Here is a 15806-nt window from a genome sequence, read left to right as displayed (position 1 = left end):
AAAGTGTTCGAAGTTGGAAGGAATAATGGCATCCCGTTATTTATTTTATCCAAAAAATCCATTTCTTTTTAAAAATTATACTCGTACTTTTGTATAAATTATTTGTGTTGTTGGTAAGTGTTTTATCGAGTCTTATATATATTTTTGATACTATGATTATTTTATATTTTAATTACAATCTAATTGTATTCATTATCAAATTTAAGTTATTTTTTTACCTTACCTGTTATTAATGATTTTTACTTGAACCATTTATTTATAATACATTTTAAACATTAATAGAACAATCAAATTTATGATAGTGTAAGTGTTTGTTTTTTGCGGTCAGGATATTTTTTGCGGTTATCACTAACAACTTTTGGTTGATAATATTATTTTTTACATTCATCTTTTGTTATTTTGTTTTTATGATCCTCGACAAGTTTTACTCCTCTTTATAATATAGTTTATAACTGGAAATTTTTTTTAAATTAACAAACCTCTATGATAGTATTCATTGCTTTCCTAATTTCAAGGATCGTCATTCAAAAAAGTTGTATTGTTGGAAAATCGTTATAGTTTTTTAGTATTAACACATATAAAATTATCAATTTTCTTTTCTAATAACTCGTTCTTAAATACTTCTTAAAGAAATTTCTTATCTTTGGGTGTTAATTGATATTTTTCACGAAATAAATATATTTTCAAGTTATAAATAGCTTCGACCATCTACCGAGCGAGATGAATGGCACCTTTGGTTTTAAAACGAATACCATTAGGAAGTTTTCCACCCAGAAGAATTCTTATTAGTTCTAATAACTCTCGGTAATCATCTTTTAGATGATTTTTTAAAAGTCGATTTAAAAAAAAATTAATAATATCATCACATACGTCATCATCTATAGAATCTATAACAATATTAATTGTATACACGAATTTAAACTTTTAGTTTTTATTGTTTCTCAGGCATGTTAAAATCTTTAAAAAATAACTTCGTCTGGGCCCATGTCTCCCCAAATTTAAAATCGAAAACACTATTTAATATAATTTGTATAATATATTATGATGGTGACATGGTAAATATACGATTTCGCGTTCTTATAGTTGCTCTAGCGACTAGAAAAACACAAGCTTCACTTAGTTAACCTGTTTTGGATGCTTTAGTATCAGAATAAAATGCTTGTATATTTTCACAAATTTACAAGCGTTTTGTTTACTGCGTAAGCTTGATCACTTCCAGTTTTAGTATTTAGCGCCGGTACACGTAGCAGTTGTTCATGGCCATTAACAGAAGCGATAATAAGAAGCCTATCAACTAAGCCTTTTCCCGTTAAAGTAGGATGAAGTTTCCCACCCAAGTGTACTTTTTCAGCACGTTCTATACGATACGATCGCGTCGAATTCTATATATTATATACACGTATACATTTTTAGCATTTTCCTTTTTATTTGAACTATTTTGACTACTGGTATGCATAATATATGTGTAAATCAAAAACGGAAATTTAGTAATTTGTATGTGTCTAAAGTTGGATAAGTGTATTGAATTTTAAATAGCAAGTACATTATGCTTCATGATTAAATATACATAAATATATATTATATAGCATATAGGTACTGTAAAACCTCATTGCTATATTAAAAGACCGGTTTATGATTTATCAGCTGTTATGTATAACAAAAGGTTTAGCAATATAAACTTATATAAGGTATTAAATCTTAATTAAATTATTTTCATAAATACATAAGTAAGTAATTTTTACTTTTTATAAATTATGCAGTGTAGGTAAACGTTTATATTTAATTCTCTTGAACTTAAGTTAAGTTTTATATCATTATTTTGACATATCAACAGTTTTAACTTAAATTTTTCAAATTTCTTGCAAGTTTGAAACTTTTTAAACCTAAAATATATTTTATTTTTAAGTAAAAGTTTTTAATTGTATTTTGTTGAGTTTGCACTATATACGCGTGTATTTTAGTTCTTTATTTAAATACATACTATCTTTTATAAATATCAGTACTTACGTATAAGTTTATTGTTTTTAGTAAGAATATGTAAATTATTTTCTGGTATAAAATAGATCGAAATAGTTGATAAAGTTATTGACACTTGACACGATTACTAATATACCAATATAATACATTTTTATATTATATTATAAAGTAGGATTTTCACGAGAACAATAATATATTAATCCATTCTTCTTGCAATATCTGATATTCGTATTGTTTAGTTAAACAGTGTTATCACGTGGAAACAATATTATAAAACCCATTATTCGATGGATAAAAAAACCCTTCAAGTAGACTTCACATAATGGGAGTTACAATGTTACATATTATACAGTACGCGTCATTTAATTCAGCACTTTTTTTTTGTAAAATAAACATATTTTTTATTATATGTTGTGTTTGGTGACATAGTTGTTTAGTTGTGTGTATAGTATATACTTCACATTGTTTCATAAATAGAAAAATGCCAAGCGGTTTTAACTATTTCTAGTTCACCAAAGTGTAATAAAAATCATTTGTTGAAGCTAAATTCTATACAGTTGTTTTAAAATTATTAATTGTAAGTTTTACTAGAAATACTAGAAATCTTTAAAGAAATTTTAATAATTTTAAGCTATTTAAACGTAGTTTAATAAATTAATTTTAAATTCTAGTTGAATAACGTGTAGTTTAAAATAAAATGTCTTATCAAGTATAAAATGTGTTACCAAAATAAGAAATTAAAATAATACTGTGGTCGAGTATTAGATATTTGATTTGATTCACTTATCTTTGCCTAAGTATCAGTATTACATTACCAAAGTGGATTAATATAAATTTACCTTACGTATTAAACTAATAAATACAAATTCAAACTTAAAAAAGTTATGGCATTAACAATATAAATAGTTTAAAAAAAAAAATAATTTTAGATGAAACTACAAGTATTTTTAAAATTATTACAAATTCATTAAAATCTAGCTAATTACTATTCAGTAATTCTATCATTCACTATGGATATCATCTTATCATTAATTTCTGAAATAATAATTTTTAAATATATTTATTTAGTAATTAAGAATATTTTAAAATAAATACATTTTAATTCTCTCAAGTCTAAATTTTAACAACCATATAATAATAATACGAAAATGATTTAAAGTTTTATATTGTTTTAACATTTTTATAGGTGTGATAATGAGTATCTAGGAATATAACACCAATTATAAATTTTATTTATGTAAACTAAATTCAGATTGTACTAGAGTTATGTTTTTCCCGTTTTTCGTAGTATTTTTTAAAACTATTAATTTTATTACAATGTTAAAAAAACAGATGTGACTTTGCTGTAAGTCTAAAGTAAATCACTATAGTCTGTATTTTGGACGTGTTAAATTTAAATTCAACAATAAATCACGAAAAACGATTCTGAGTGGAAATAATGAATTAACTTCTATTTCTAAGGATATTTTTTATTTTTTTTTATTAGTAAAACAATTTAACTATTTCTTCCTATAAATATCGTTTATTATATTATAAAATTAAGTAATGAAGTTCGTGATACCAATAATTATAATTATATTTTAAAATTATTATAAATATTTTAATAACTTCATTATCAATAGATAAAAAAGCTTCAACTCCCGAATTAATATTTTTTGAATAACAATAAAATAAATAAAAATTTAATGAAAAGTTTACTATTTTTCGTTTAAATATTAAAATTTTGAACTCCAAATGTTCAGAAAAAATATCTTTTAGTGTCTACTTTTAGATTTCTGTAATATTACTAATGGGGAAACTTGTATACATTTTTCAAGCCTGAGCTATTAAAAAAGAAAATTTTATTAGTTTTTAAAAACAAAAAAATTGTAATTTTGTAATGACTTGAATTCTAGACGTTAAAAAAAAAAACATTACCGTGTAAAATATTGTGTATTTTTTAATAACTATAAGAAATACTTATGAAAAACGTTTTTTAACATTTTAAAACTAAACAAAAACTAAATAAATATTTTATATTCATTTTTAATTTATGATAAAAAATCAAAATAGATTTTGTCAAAAACTGGTTTTGCGTAAATTTTTTCGTAATTTTTTTCCAATACTTATATTTGAATCCTATTCCACTACTCACTATTCACAAAAAAAATTGAACAACGCGGAAAACTACCTTCAAAGTTGATGATTAAAGCATTTTTACTGCTCTAAAAAGTACTGACAGACACATACTCACAAACAATAATAAAAAATACACCATTGTAAAACCAATATATCATCACTCTGTTCAGAATCTAAAAATAACGATAAAACGGTAACATTGATGGTACAACAATGGAACGGTTTTATGAATGTTATGATTTATCATTGCTTTTAAATTTAAAAGAAAAGTTACACAATACGTATACTTGCGCCGAGGTTATCGCGACAATACACTATAAGCACTGTCCCTTTTTTTTTATGTATCACGATTAACCTAATTTCACGTGTAATATTTCTAAAAATATGAATTTTAAACGAATTATTCAAACGATAAATAATGGGTATTGCGAACATACTGTTTTTAAGGAGTTCGATACAGGCAATTTTATAAACGCGTGAGCGTGTACGACTAAATGGTCATCATTAGCGTGTGTTATATTCCCCCGTACCAGTAGGTACAACAGGACACGCAACCAATATCGATAACAGGTCGCAATCATGCGTTATTTTAGTGCTGAATAGACTTAATTTAATTCCATAACAGTATCGACCGAACAAAACGATGTCATTGGAATTCATTCATTTTCGTTTGAAATCTATCCAAAAATTCTTCAAGAGAAGGATTTTCCGTTTTCTTTATATTCATATTATATTTTTATGACTTAGTTCATTTGGTTGTTACATTTCACAGACTTTTGAAATCAAGTGTATACTATAGTGATATAGATATTATGTTTTATTGTAAAAAAATTGTTTAAAGTGGTTAAAGCTGTTTCGAATAAGGCATGGTTGAGAATTCAAATATGTTTTCGAAACATTTTTCGTATCGTCGCCGTCATACAGATGAGACTGGAACGAAAATAAGGTCATAGCTCTATAAGCTTTAGTCGGGGGAAAAAACTGTCCGTTTGTAATCCTCTTATTATGTTAATAATGCAATTTGTAAAATATGTTCAAACTTTTTTTTTGTTCTAGTCTTAAGATCAAATAAAAAAATAATTGAATTAAAATAACAATTGATTTAACAATTCTAGGCACGACCGAAAGAGTTTGCATAATATCTGGATCAAGTTCTGAACATATAATGGCAGCTCTTACATTTATTATGGAACGAATCCGGGAAAAACCAGATGCGTCAAATAGAGTTCAAAATTCTGGTGATGCAATTGCAGATCGAGAAAAACAGGTATACCTATATTATATATTATATCGAATTCGACGACAATACTGATAAATAATTAACGAATAAACGTACCGAACGTATACGAATTATACTGCACGTCAAAATAATATGTATACTCAAAATGGATTTTTAAAAGTATATTAAATTAGCTGTACTTATTATAGGTGAAAATCCTAATACCCAACTCAACAGCAGGTATGATTATTGGTAAAGCCGGAGCGTACATCAAACAGTTGAAAGAAGACAGCGGATGTTTCGTGCAGATATCGCAAAAAGCGAAAGACACTACACTCCAAGAACGGTGCATTACCGTGTCAGGTATAATATCATTTAATGTTTTACATTATTAATGTTTAGCTCATTTTATTTACATCACCGGTACAAGTTCCATATTATAATATATTATTATACACTGTCAGTGTTGTAAAGAACACTTTGAAAATAAACCATTAAAAACACTTTACTCAAATATATTTTTGTTTTAAATCATTTAAAATACTTATCGTTTAGTTTTCAAATGCAAACAAAGAAGATATAATTTAAATTCATAATTTTATTGAGATATCACATTATTCACATTATTATATTATATAATTTTTTTAATACATCGTTGTTACACTTCGTTAACATTATTTGTATAAAATGTTCATCCGTCATCCGTGCCACAAAAATATATATAAAGCATATATTTTTTTTCTTCAAAGTATTACCTAACTAATGATTATATGAAATTATATATTTTGACATTAAAAACAACAATATAGTATTAAGTCGTTGTACCGTATTAGGTCATCATATTGTAATTTATTATGTTCAATTCAAATCATGATTCACGTAATTATTATTGGGAACATATTTATGAACACAATGAACTGAGTGATTAACATAAACTATTAATAATATACATAATAGGTTTTTAAAATATAATTTAAATACACAATAGTAAAAGTAATTAAAAAAGTATTGATATAAATAACATTGTATTAATGTACAGCGCGCTTTTGCATAAAAGTATTTTTTGTATTTTTATTTATAAAATTGGTTATTATTTCGTTGCAGGTAACACGGAAGGGAACAAAAAAGTGTGCTTATGCATACTAAACAAAATAATCGAAGATCCGTTGAGTGCGTCCTGTCCGAATTTAAGTTACGCCGACGTCAACGGGCCGGTGGCGAATTTCAATCCCACGGGATCGCCGTATGCCCTGGCTACCACTAATTGCTGTATGTATTATTATTACTATTTATTATATAATATAATTAATAATTATTGCGTTATTGTTATGTACTATGATTGAATTGGGCATAAAGTAACAATGCAATATGGTGTATATATTATGATTTTGATTTTTGAGGGATCAAAAGCAGATCTGCGGGAAAAAACCTAATCAATCACCTAAAATGAAAAAAAGTGTTTATTTAGTGTTTTTTTTTTTTTGGTTCTATGCAATAAAATTATAAAATTGTATTTTCTTTTATTTTTGGACAATTTGTCACAATTATTTATTCAGAATAGTAACAAAAATGTTTCTAAGCACTTTCATTAAAACAAGGCTATTAGAAAAAAAAATTCCATAGAGAAATCTTACTTCTCTTGCTCCTGCGTAGCAGTTGTACTATACCGTGTATAATAGCAATCATATAGGCTAACTGTGTATTCGTTGTATGTTTCAGCCAACAATCAGACCAGTTACAACTTAAACACCACGTCGTTATCCGCACAGGATGTCAGTAATGGGATATTCACGAACAAATTCTTAGACAACGTAAAGCCGTTATTGAGGTCCAGTGGATATCCTGAATCCGCAGTCAATGAAATAGCCATCGCCTTTTTGACGTTAGCCAAGTAAGAGAAACATTATTAATAAAATTTAATTACTTACCTATGCGTTTTTATTACCTACATGTGCACAAACTCCTGTATTTAAACGAAACGCATTCCGAATTTTTAAAACGCTAAGAATGTTTTTCATAGAATGTCATTTTATTTATTCTGCTACATTAATTTTCTTAGAAAAAATCACTGTAATAAAAAGTTAGTTTTTTTTTTTACAACATGTTATACTATTATATTGTAGGTACTTACGTTTATTTAGAAAAACATTTTTTTTATGTATAATGTTGAAGTAAAATTTGATAAAATGTAGGTAGCTAATTATATAGATCATTCCGTATACACTATACATAAATATGTGATTTGTTTTAGCTAGGTAGTTTAGTTATTAATACTATTAACAGTAAATTATATTCTTCCTATTATAATACAGTATAATACCTGATTATTAGACTCTAATATTTACAAAGTAATTTATAACGTTTATAGCGATTTACTTCTTTTAAATGATTGAACTATGATCTCGGCTTAAGGACTGCAGGTTAATCTACCGTGTTCTTATCAGATATTCTTATTAAATTGTTATATTAATTATTTTTACTTTAAATTTGATGGTTTAATTAAAGTACTAGACATAAAATTATTTTAAATATTTTTTTACTAAAATATTTATTTTATTTCATATTACATGATGCTTTGCTGTCAATGATAAAATGTGATATTCCTCATGGTATAACATCATCATTTATCAATTATATAAAAATAATATCATAAATAGGTATTTACAGTATTCAGTACTTATTGTTAGTTTGAATAAAGAGGCTTTGAGTTCAGGCTTTTCGTGTACAAAAACTTTTCATACAATCCTTTGTGGAGTCAACCGCAGAACATTAAATTTAACACGAATATTCACAAATAATAATTATTATTATTTATAACGACATGGATTTAAAATACTTTCTATTTTGATCAATAGTATTTTTCGTTTTTGATAAAAAATTATGTATAATGAATATTATTTACAACGCCTATCTCTACAATACAAACAAGTTGATGTATAACTTATGCAATAAGAATATTGAATGTAGTAAATCAAAATGTTAAATATAATATTTTGTCAAAACAAATCTTGACTAGCTTGAAAAATTAATATTTCAAAATAATTAAGTGTACCAAACATTAAACACGTAAGAAAATTGTATTCAAACAATAAACGCGGTGTTTTCATATTGTGTGATAGATTGTAGGTATTAAATTTAGACACGTTTATATTAATGTTTAATACGTTTATTTATAAATAAATGAACATTGACAAATTGGCTAGAAAGTGACTTAATTGTACAATGTTAAGTACAATTATCAAATTTTCTAGGTTTGTTTAAAAAAAATATTAATTTGTTTTATTATATTAGATAATTATAATAAGTCCTGTTGTATTATAATATATGTATAATATATATCCATACACATTACACATTCTAAGAAACGAAGCAATTCATTCACAAGGGGTTTTTGTGATTGTTAAAATGAATAGAATTACATTTCGTACCATTCACAATAAATAACTCATTTTCATTTCAAAAGTCAGAGTAGTTAGAATACAATGGGTTTCAATTGTATACTTGTAATTTTGTAAAGTAGAACGACCATTGTTTTATTACCAAATGCCAAGTCACTTTATTATTTTTTGTTTATGTTTTTTTTTTTAACAATCTTTGTATAATATTTCAACAGTTAAAAAAGTATTATTGTATACATTTGATTCAAAAAAAAAAAAATGTTTTATTTTATAAGAAAACCGAAATAATTGGGTTTTGTTAATATTAGATAAAGAAAAATAAATACAATTAATGATTATATATTACACAAATCATCGATGGGGGTAATTGACATAAAAATATTATTATATAACAATTTATAAAAAAAAACAACATAATTACAAGTAACACGTTAATGTTTTGAAAAAAATCTTGACGATCTACCATTTTTAATGTGGCAAGATTCCATTTGCCGTTTAAAATCAGACGGGAACGCAACTTCTCAGAAGTTACGACGAATGTGACACGTGTACATCATCGTTATACGACGCAGTTTACTGCATGAGGTAGAAAGCAGTACACATAATAATATACATAATGTATGATAATATATAGGTATCTACTATCTAGTAATTATTAATGCGCAGAGGGTGTCTTTTCAACTATAAAGTGTTGCGAAAACAAATTAAATTATGCATTTGTTTATAAATGAAAAATAATAATTCAAACACCTAAGTGACAAATAATATGGGCTGAATTCAAACAACGGATCCAGTTTAATCCGAATTCTCTCGTGTGGAATGCACTTACCCACATGTGTGTAAAATATATTGGAGCCTTAAGTTTTCTAAAAAATTCCCAAATACCGGGGAAACGACGGGTAGAAAAACCCGATTACGTATATTATATACCTTTTTGGAAACACGTTTGCTTAAATATTAGGAATCTCTATTGAAAACGAATCCCTTAAATACGACACAATTGAGTACGAAATAGGTTTAAAGGTTGTAAAATATAATTTAGTAAAATTAAACAGCTTACAACGATCACATTGAATGTCATTGAGACAGCATAAAAAACAACTTATATTCTTAATGGTCCAATTTAATTAATTTTGGTTTAATATTATAAATCTCATATAGTACTAAGTATTACGTGTAAATATAATCATTAAACTATTTCTTAAATAAAAAATAATAATTTAATTTTAATATGTTAAATTAAATCTTGCGTATAATATATAAATTGTTTGTATTTTATTAGTTATAAACCATTATAAAAATAGTACAATTTGGCAACATCGTCTAAAATAAAACTTATTGAACGTACATGTTATGACACCGCAGAGATAAGCACCGTATATACGCAATCGTATTTCTACTCGAAATAACACAAGTAACGTTAACCGAATTTGTGTAAATTTGTCAGGATACAGCGGTGGACCGATATCCGGAGTCGAATGGATTAGATGATCACTATCGAAACGATTTACGACAGATACACTCGTATTACAACAGCCCTAATAATTATCATAGACACTAGACTTTGGGTCCCCAAATTGCAGTCCCCGAAAAACTTAATCATGTTAGCAGACAAGACATTTATATTTTTGATTGTAAACTAAATGAGGTTTTTATTAATTTTATTATTTCATACGGATATTTACATGTACATTGAATTTTGATGGCCCGTGAAACATTCCTTAATTCCTAAAATGGCTCTCTATAGATTAGGTTAGGTGATATAATTGGTGATCCTTGTACAGTAGTACTTCACCGTAATATTATGTATAAATACAAGCTATATAGGTGTATTAGGTATATAGGTACAGTAGCAATCGTTTATACGTCATCGGTTAACACGTCATATTGTACGTCAAAATCTTAAATCCCAGCTGATTATATTTTCTATACGATTTTTGTCTATCGGATAATGCGTATACAAACTACGCGTGGTTCTTTGATGTCGTACTAAGCAATTTATACTATAATGCAGGGATGGCCAAGTAGTCGATCGTGTTAAAATTTAATTTTAGGGCCACACGCACGAAAATTAATCGAGGTTGTAGTGAACAAATTTTCGATAAGTTTTATTTGTATAATTTTCTATGGAAGTCGATCCTCAAAGGTGAAGAATATTTTTAGTAGATCGTGACCAAAAAAAGTTTGGCCACCTCTGCAGTATAATGTGTAATATCAATATATAATCATACAAACAATATAGAATTATTATTATGTAGTTATGTACATAATTGTAGGAGGTGGTAAACACAGCGAGAATATTTTTTAATATCTTCTAAAATACTATGTACCTACGTGTGAACTTCTGCAAAAAAAAATACGGATTACTATATAATTATTTTTATTATTATTTTGGGACTTCACCTGATATCCACACATTCTATGCGTTTTATTTTTTCGTTTTTGTATTCGTTACCCTCTTGACCTATCCCCCTAAATCCACCACTGACTACAGTGTACTCAATCGACTCTTTTTTTTTCATATGACCTACAGGCACAACGTACTCAGCCCGAACAGTATAATCGGACTGATCAACCAAACCAGCATTCTGCAGCCTGCCCCGTCGGTGCCGCACCACAACGGCACCGGGCTCCTGAGCACGGTTACCAACGACCTGTTCGACCTGGGCCTGGCCGGCGGCGCGATATCCATCAACGCGATCCTGTCGCAGAACGCGGCCAGCCCGACGCTGTCCAACGCCAACTCGTACGGGTTAGGCGTGGCGGCAGCAGCGGCTGCCGCGGCCGCGGCCGCATCCACGCCCAAAGCGATCGGGCCGACGACAAACGCGGCAGCCGCAGCAGCAGCGGCCGCAGCGGCTGCGCTGTACGAGATGACCGCCGACGACCAGCAGTCCGTCAAGCGGGAGATGGACGTGCCCGAGTCCATCGTTGGCGCCATCATCGGCCCCGGCGGCCGGTCGCTGGTCGAAATCCAGCAGATGAGCGGCGTCACCATTCACATATCCAAGAAGGGCGTGTACGCGCCGGGCACCACCAACCGGAAGGTGACCATATGCGGGTCGGCCAGCGGCATAGCGATGGCCAATTACCTCATGCAGCAGAGGATCGTCGACGAGGAGACCAAGCGGGCCCGCGCGTTCTGAGCCGCATGACGCGCCGACGATTCCGCCCGCGTCCGATTTGTTCTATACCATATTATATAGTCTAAGTATTACAATAACTCGCCTTCTACGTAATTTTCATATTCATATTATTATTCATGTTATTATTATTACTATTATTATTATTTGTACTGATGCTTTTTCCTCGACCCATCTACAACCCCATTCATTACCCCGTCCCATCCCCTAACTCTGATATCACCCCTCACCCGTGTGTAGTATGTGCGTGTGTGTGTGTGCGTGTGTCTGTGTCTGTGTGTGCGCCGTGCGTGCGTGTCTATGTACATTATAGTAATATATTATTAAATAAAACGGGTGGACGTCATTCGATGACGTTTTTTTTTTTTTTTCGTGGGCGAGTTCTTATTTTTCTGTCGTTATTATTGTTTTTATTTTTCAAATTTTAAATTTTGAACGCTAACGGTCCGACAATCACGCGGACGTGGAAATTGGCGGCGGGAAATCACCACAGTCATATTTTATTGATTCGTACATGGGTATAATGTTTTATTATATATTTATTATTGTTCATGTGTGCCTTACAAAAATATTACATCCCATCATACATTAAGCCTATAACATCACTATATATACAACGACCGTTGAACTTTTTGTGGTCTTTCCATAATAATTTATATATATATATAAAAAAAAAAATTAAATCGTTAAGGTTTGTTTGTTTCGTTAGCCGCAATGATCATATTATAATATTATAATAAAATTATACTGAACCAAATAAATGAATTGATTAGGTAGGTACACAATTATTATTGATTGTTATTATTATTATTATTATTATTATTATTAGAATGTGTTATGTGGTCTTTCGTAGGGGTCGTATAGCTTTCGTTTAATATTGAATATGCTAGCAGATTTAATAAGTGGACCAAAAGTGGATAAAAGTTAACATGTATGTTCGCTGAAATGAATATACGTTTTCACTAGGAAACGTTATGCGTGAGTGAGAAAACGTTTTGAAGGTCGAAACGTAAAAGTTACATTTTATAGTTTCCACTTTCGTATATTCGAACAGCTCCTAGAATTTTATCGACATTGTAAATATTACACAAATTTATTTATTTTTGAAATATTGTTCAGTCCCGCCCCGTTCAACAAATTGTTTCTGTACAATATCTGGTCCTACATGTCATCATACACCAGTAATATTATTAAATTCATAAATTAATCTTATTTTAGAGTTTAAACCGTTGCACTAGACAGTAGTTCAACTTTTCATCTTGTCGAGTTCGCAATGTGCGTTTAAGACTGAGACAATAATACAACAATATACGGACTAATGAGCATAACATATTATTATATATAGTTTTACACTCATCCGACATTCATACATTCTCAATGGATTATTATTTTAGCCATGCCTACCTCTTCGTCCCTTCGAAAACGTATGCGCAGAAAGAAGAGGACTTGCGTAAGTGATACGTTTTTTTATTTTTTTTGAACAGGGTATATAATATTCACGGGACGGCTCAAGTCATTCATTACACGGGTCATATTAAAATATATATATAATCACATCGATGAGAGGGGCTTCCCCCATAAACTAATCAGTAAACACACTTATTCCATGTAGGTATGTATGTAGTATATATTATTAGGATTAAACAACGCGAGTAAGAACCTTTAGTGAATTTACGTGTCTTATTTATTGTTTTCATTTCGTTACATAATATTATGAATAAGTCGTCCCCAAACACAAACCATATTATTCAGCTTATTGGAGAAAAAAAAATATTTTTATTGTTTAAAAGTAATTTGCTCAACAGATCCCAACAAGCCGTATAGTTAATTACCGTTAACCAAAACTTTATTCTATTCGTCACACCGTGGTCCGAGGACGATTATATAATTTCTTTTCTATTTTATTTTTTTTTTTACGGAATAATGTGATGTAATAGTTTTGTTTTAAAATTGGTGTGAAATGCATTGGTGCTTTTTAAATATTATTTGTATATATAAATATATTTCATACATATAGGGTGGTAGAACTGTTTAATAAACCTACAATTTTATTTCAGCATGCATTGCATATAGGTAAAGTGTATTATATTAGGTACATTAATAATATTATAATAATTTGCAAAAAAACAACTTACTCATTTTGTTTCTACTCTAGTAGATATTTTTCGATTTTGGTGACAAATGATCTGTGGTTTTAATCTTATTACACACTATAATATACTATTTTTTGATGTCTGAATTGTCATACTACATTACATTTTAATCAGTTCGTTTACGTGTGTGTATTTATAGAACTTTTCATAAACCTTTAGTCTAAAATCCGTCCTGAAATAAACGTTATTTAATGGTCAATAACTATTCTATCATCATTCATTTATTTTATTTTTCTATTTTAATGGACTGTAGCTAATAAATTATCATCGGGTAACGGATTTGCTATCGTCCAAAATGAAAAAAAATAAAAATAATATTGATTATGAACTCGATCTCAGCGATACTAAAAATATGATTGCTCGATCTGAGTGTCAAATTTCAAAATAAAGTAAAACTGTTTGATGTACCCTTTTTTAGAATTAAATTTTGAAAATAATTAAAATTTACGTATATCTAAGTATTTATGTGGCCTCGTTATTATATACTCCCATGTATTAAGGTGGTTAGTGATATTAACAAAGAATAACGTTTGATGTTAAACTCAGGGTTATGAGTTTTAATTTTAATATTGTAATGGGGACTGTAGTAAAATAGAAAGTTATGATTAGTCTTTATTTATGTTTATATAGAGCTATAATAAAAGCCACATAATGAGTTCAAATACAAGATAATATTTTCGAAATAGTATAATATATTAAATAAATTTATGAACATAGTTTTAATGTACAATGTCTATTGAAATGTATTTTCGTAGAAGTGTTTTAATGTTAAAATATAATAAAAACAATTCAGTAACTTGAAATTTAAAATAAATATAATAATAAAAATAGCGTGTTTTGGCTTTGTCACAACACAATATTTCGGCAATCAAAGAAAATATACCAAAAAACAGATTTTAATTATTTTACCGTTAAACGAACATATCACACATTAAATAAATAATAACATATAATGTATATTATGTGAATGTATACACATGACGATGCACATGGATATACGTGATAGTGATATATTGATATACTTTACCATTTTCACAACCTTGTGATTTTTTTTTCTTATACTATATTGTTTATTTATACTTACCATTCATTAATCATTATATCATTCCATAACTCATTTTCACACGTTTAAAACAAAGAAAATGTGATATTTAAATTTAATGAACTATATAATTGTATTGTATACATTGTTTATCCTATATAATATATATGTAGGCATAAGTAGCTGCTAAAAAATTCAAAGCTAAAACACTCCTACGACATTAAGATCTTAACTCAGTATAATTTAAGGTGTAACTTTATAATTGTTTTATCTTTTAAGTTTTTATTAAAGGGAAATTATTATGTCCAAGATTAATGGAATTGGTACAGAAATAAAAATGCATTTTGTTGTTACGGTAAATATTGTATTTATTTCCTATCATTATTGTCCGTCAACGTCCTATACTGATATCCACTATTTGATACTTCAAGCTGAAATATTAATTTCATAAAAATGTATATCCCCTTCTGTGTATAAATATAAATTAATAATTTCTATGCAGAAAGCAGATATATTTTATCCTGTGTTCATCATAACATGAATTATGAATGATTTTCATCTCTGTATTACGTAAGTATACCTATCTATGTAAATAAGCTATTTATTAAAACGAATAAGCTTTAAAGATAATGATAGGTTTTAGTATAAAATATATATTCTGAGAAAAACATTATTTTTATAAAATTAAAAACCATTTGGGTGATAGATCGTTTTTAATAAGATATAACTAAAAATATAAAATGTAATAAAATATCT

The 15806-nt window shown here is 28.2% G+C and overlaps 1 protein-coding gene across 1 annotated transcript in view; it reads left to right on the top strand.

The window, feature by feature from the left end:
- The window catches only part of LOC132918950 (RNA-binding protein Nova-1), a 50785-nt gene extending 35375 nt beyond the window's left edge, over positions 1 to 15410 (top strand). The window contains exons 3-7 of the mRNA XM_060980310.1: positions 5211 to 5362; positions 5524 to 5677; positions 6419 to 6583; positions 7034 to 7205; positions 11246 to 15410. Coding sequence (XP_060836293.1) covers positions 5211 to 5362; positions 5524 to 5677; positions 6419 to 6583; positions 7034 to 7205; positions 11246 to 11858 — 1256 coding nt within the window. The 3' untranslated portion in view covers positions 11859 to 15410. The remainder of the gene's footprint in view (positions 1 to 5210; positions 5363 to 5523; positions 5678 to 6418; positions 6584 to 7033; positions 7206 to 11245) is intronic.
- Positions 15411 to 15806: the final 396 nt, after the last annotated feature.

This window comes from Rhopalosiphum padi, chromosome 1, assembly GCF_020882245.1.
Source record: "Rhopalosiphum padi isolate XX-2018 chromosome 1, ASM2088224v1, whole genome shotgun sequence".
Lineage (NCBI taxonomy): Eukaryota > Metazoa > Arthropoda > Insecta > Hemiptera > Aphididae > Rhopalosiphum > Rhopalosiphum padi.
This window is presented reverse-complemented; position numbering and strand designations above follow the sequence as displayed.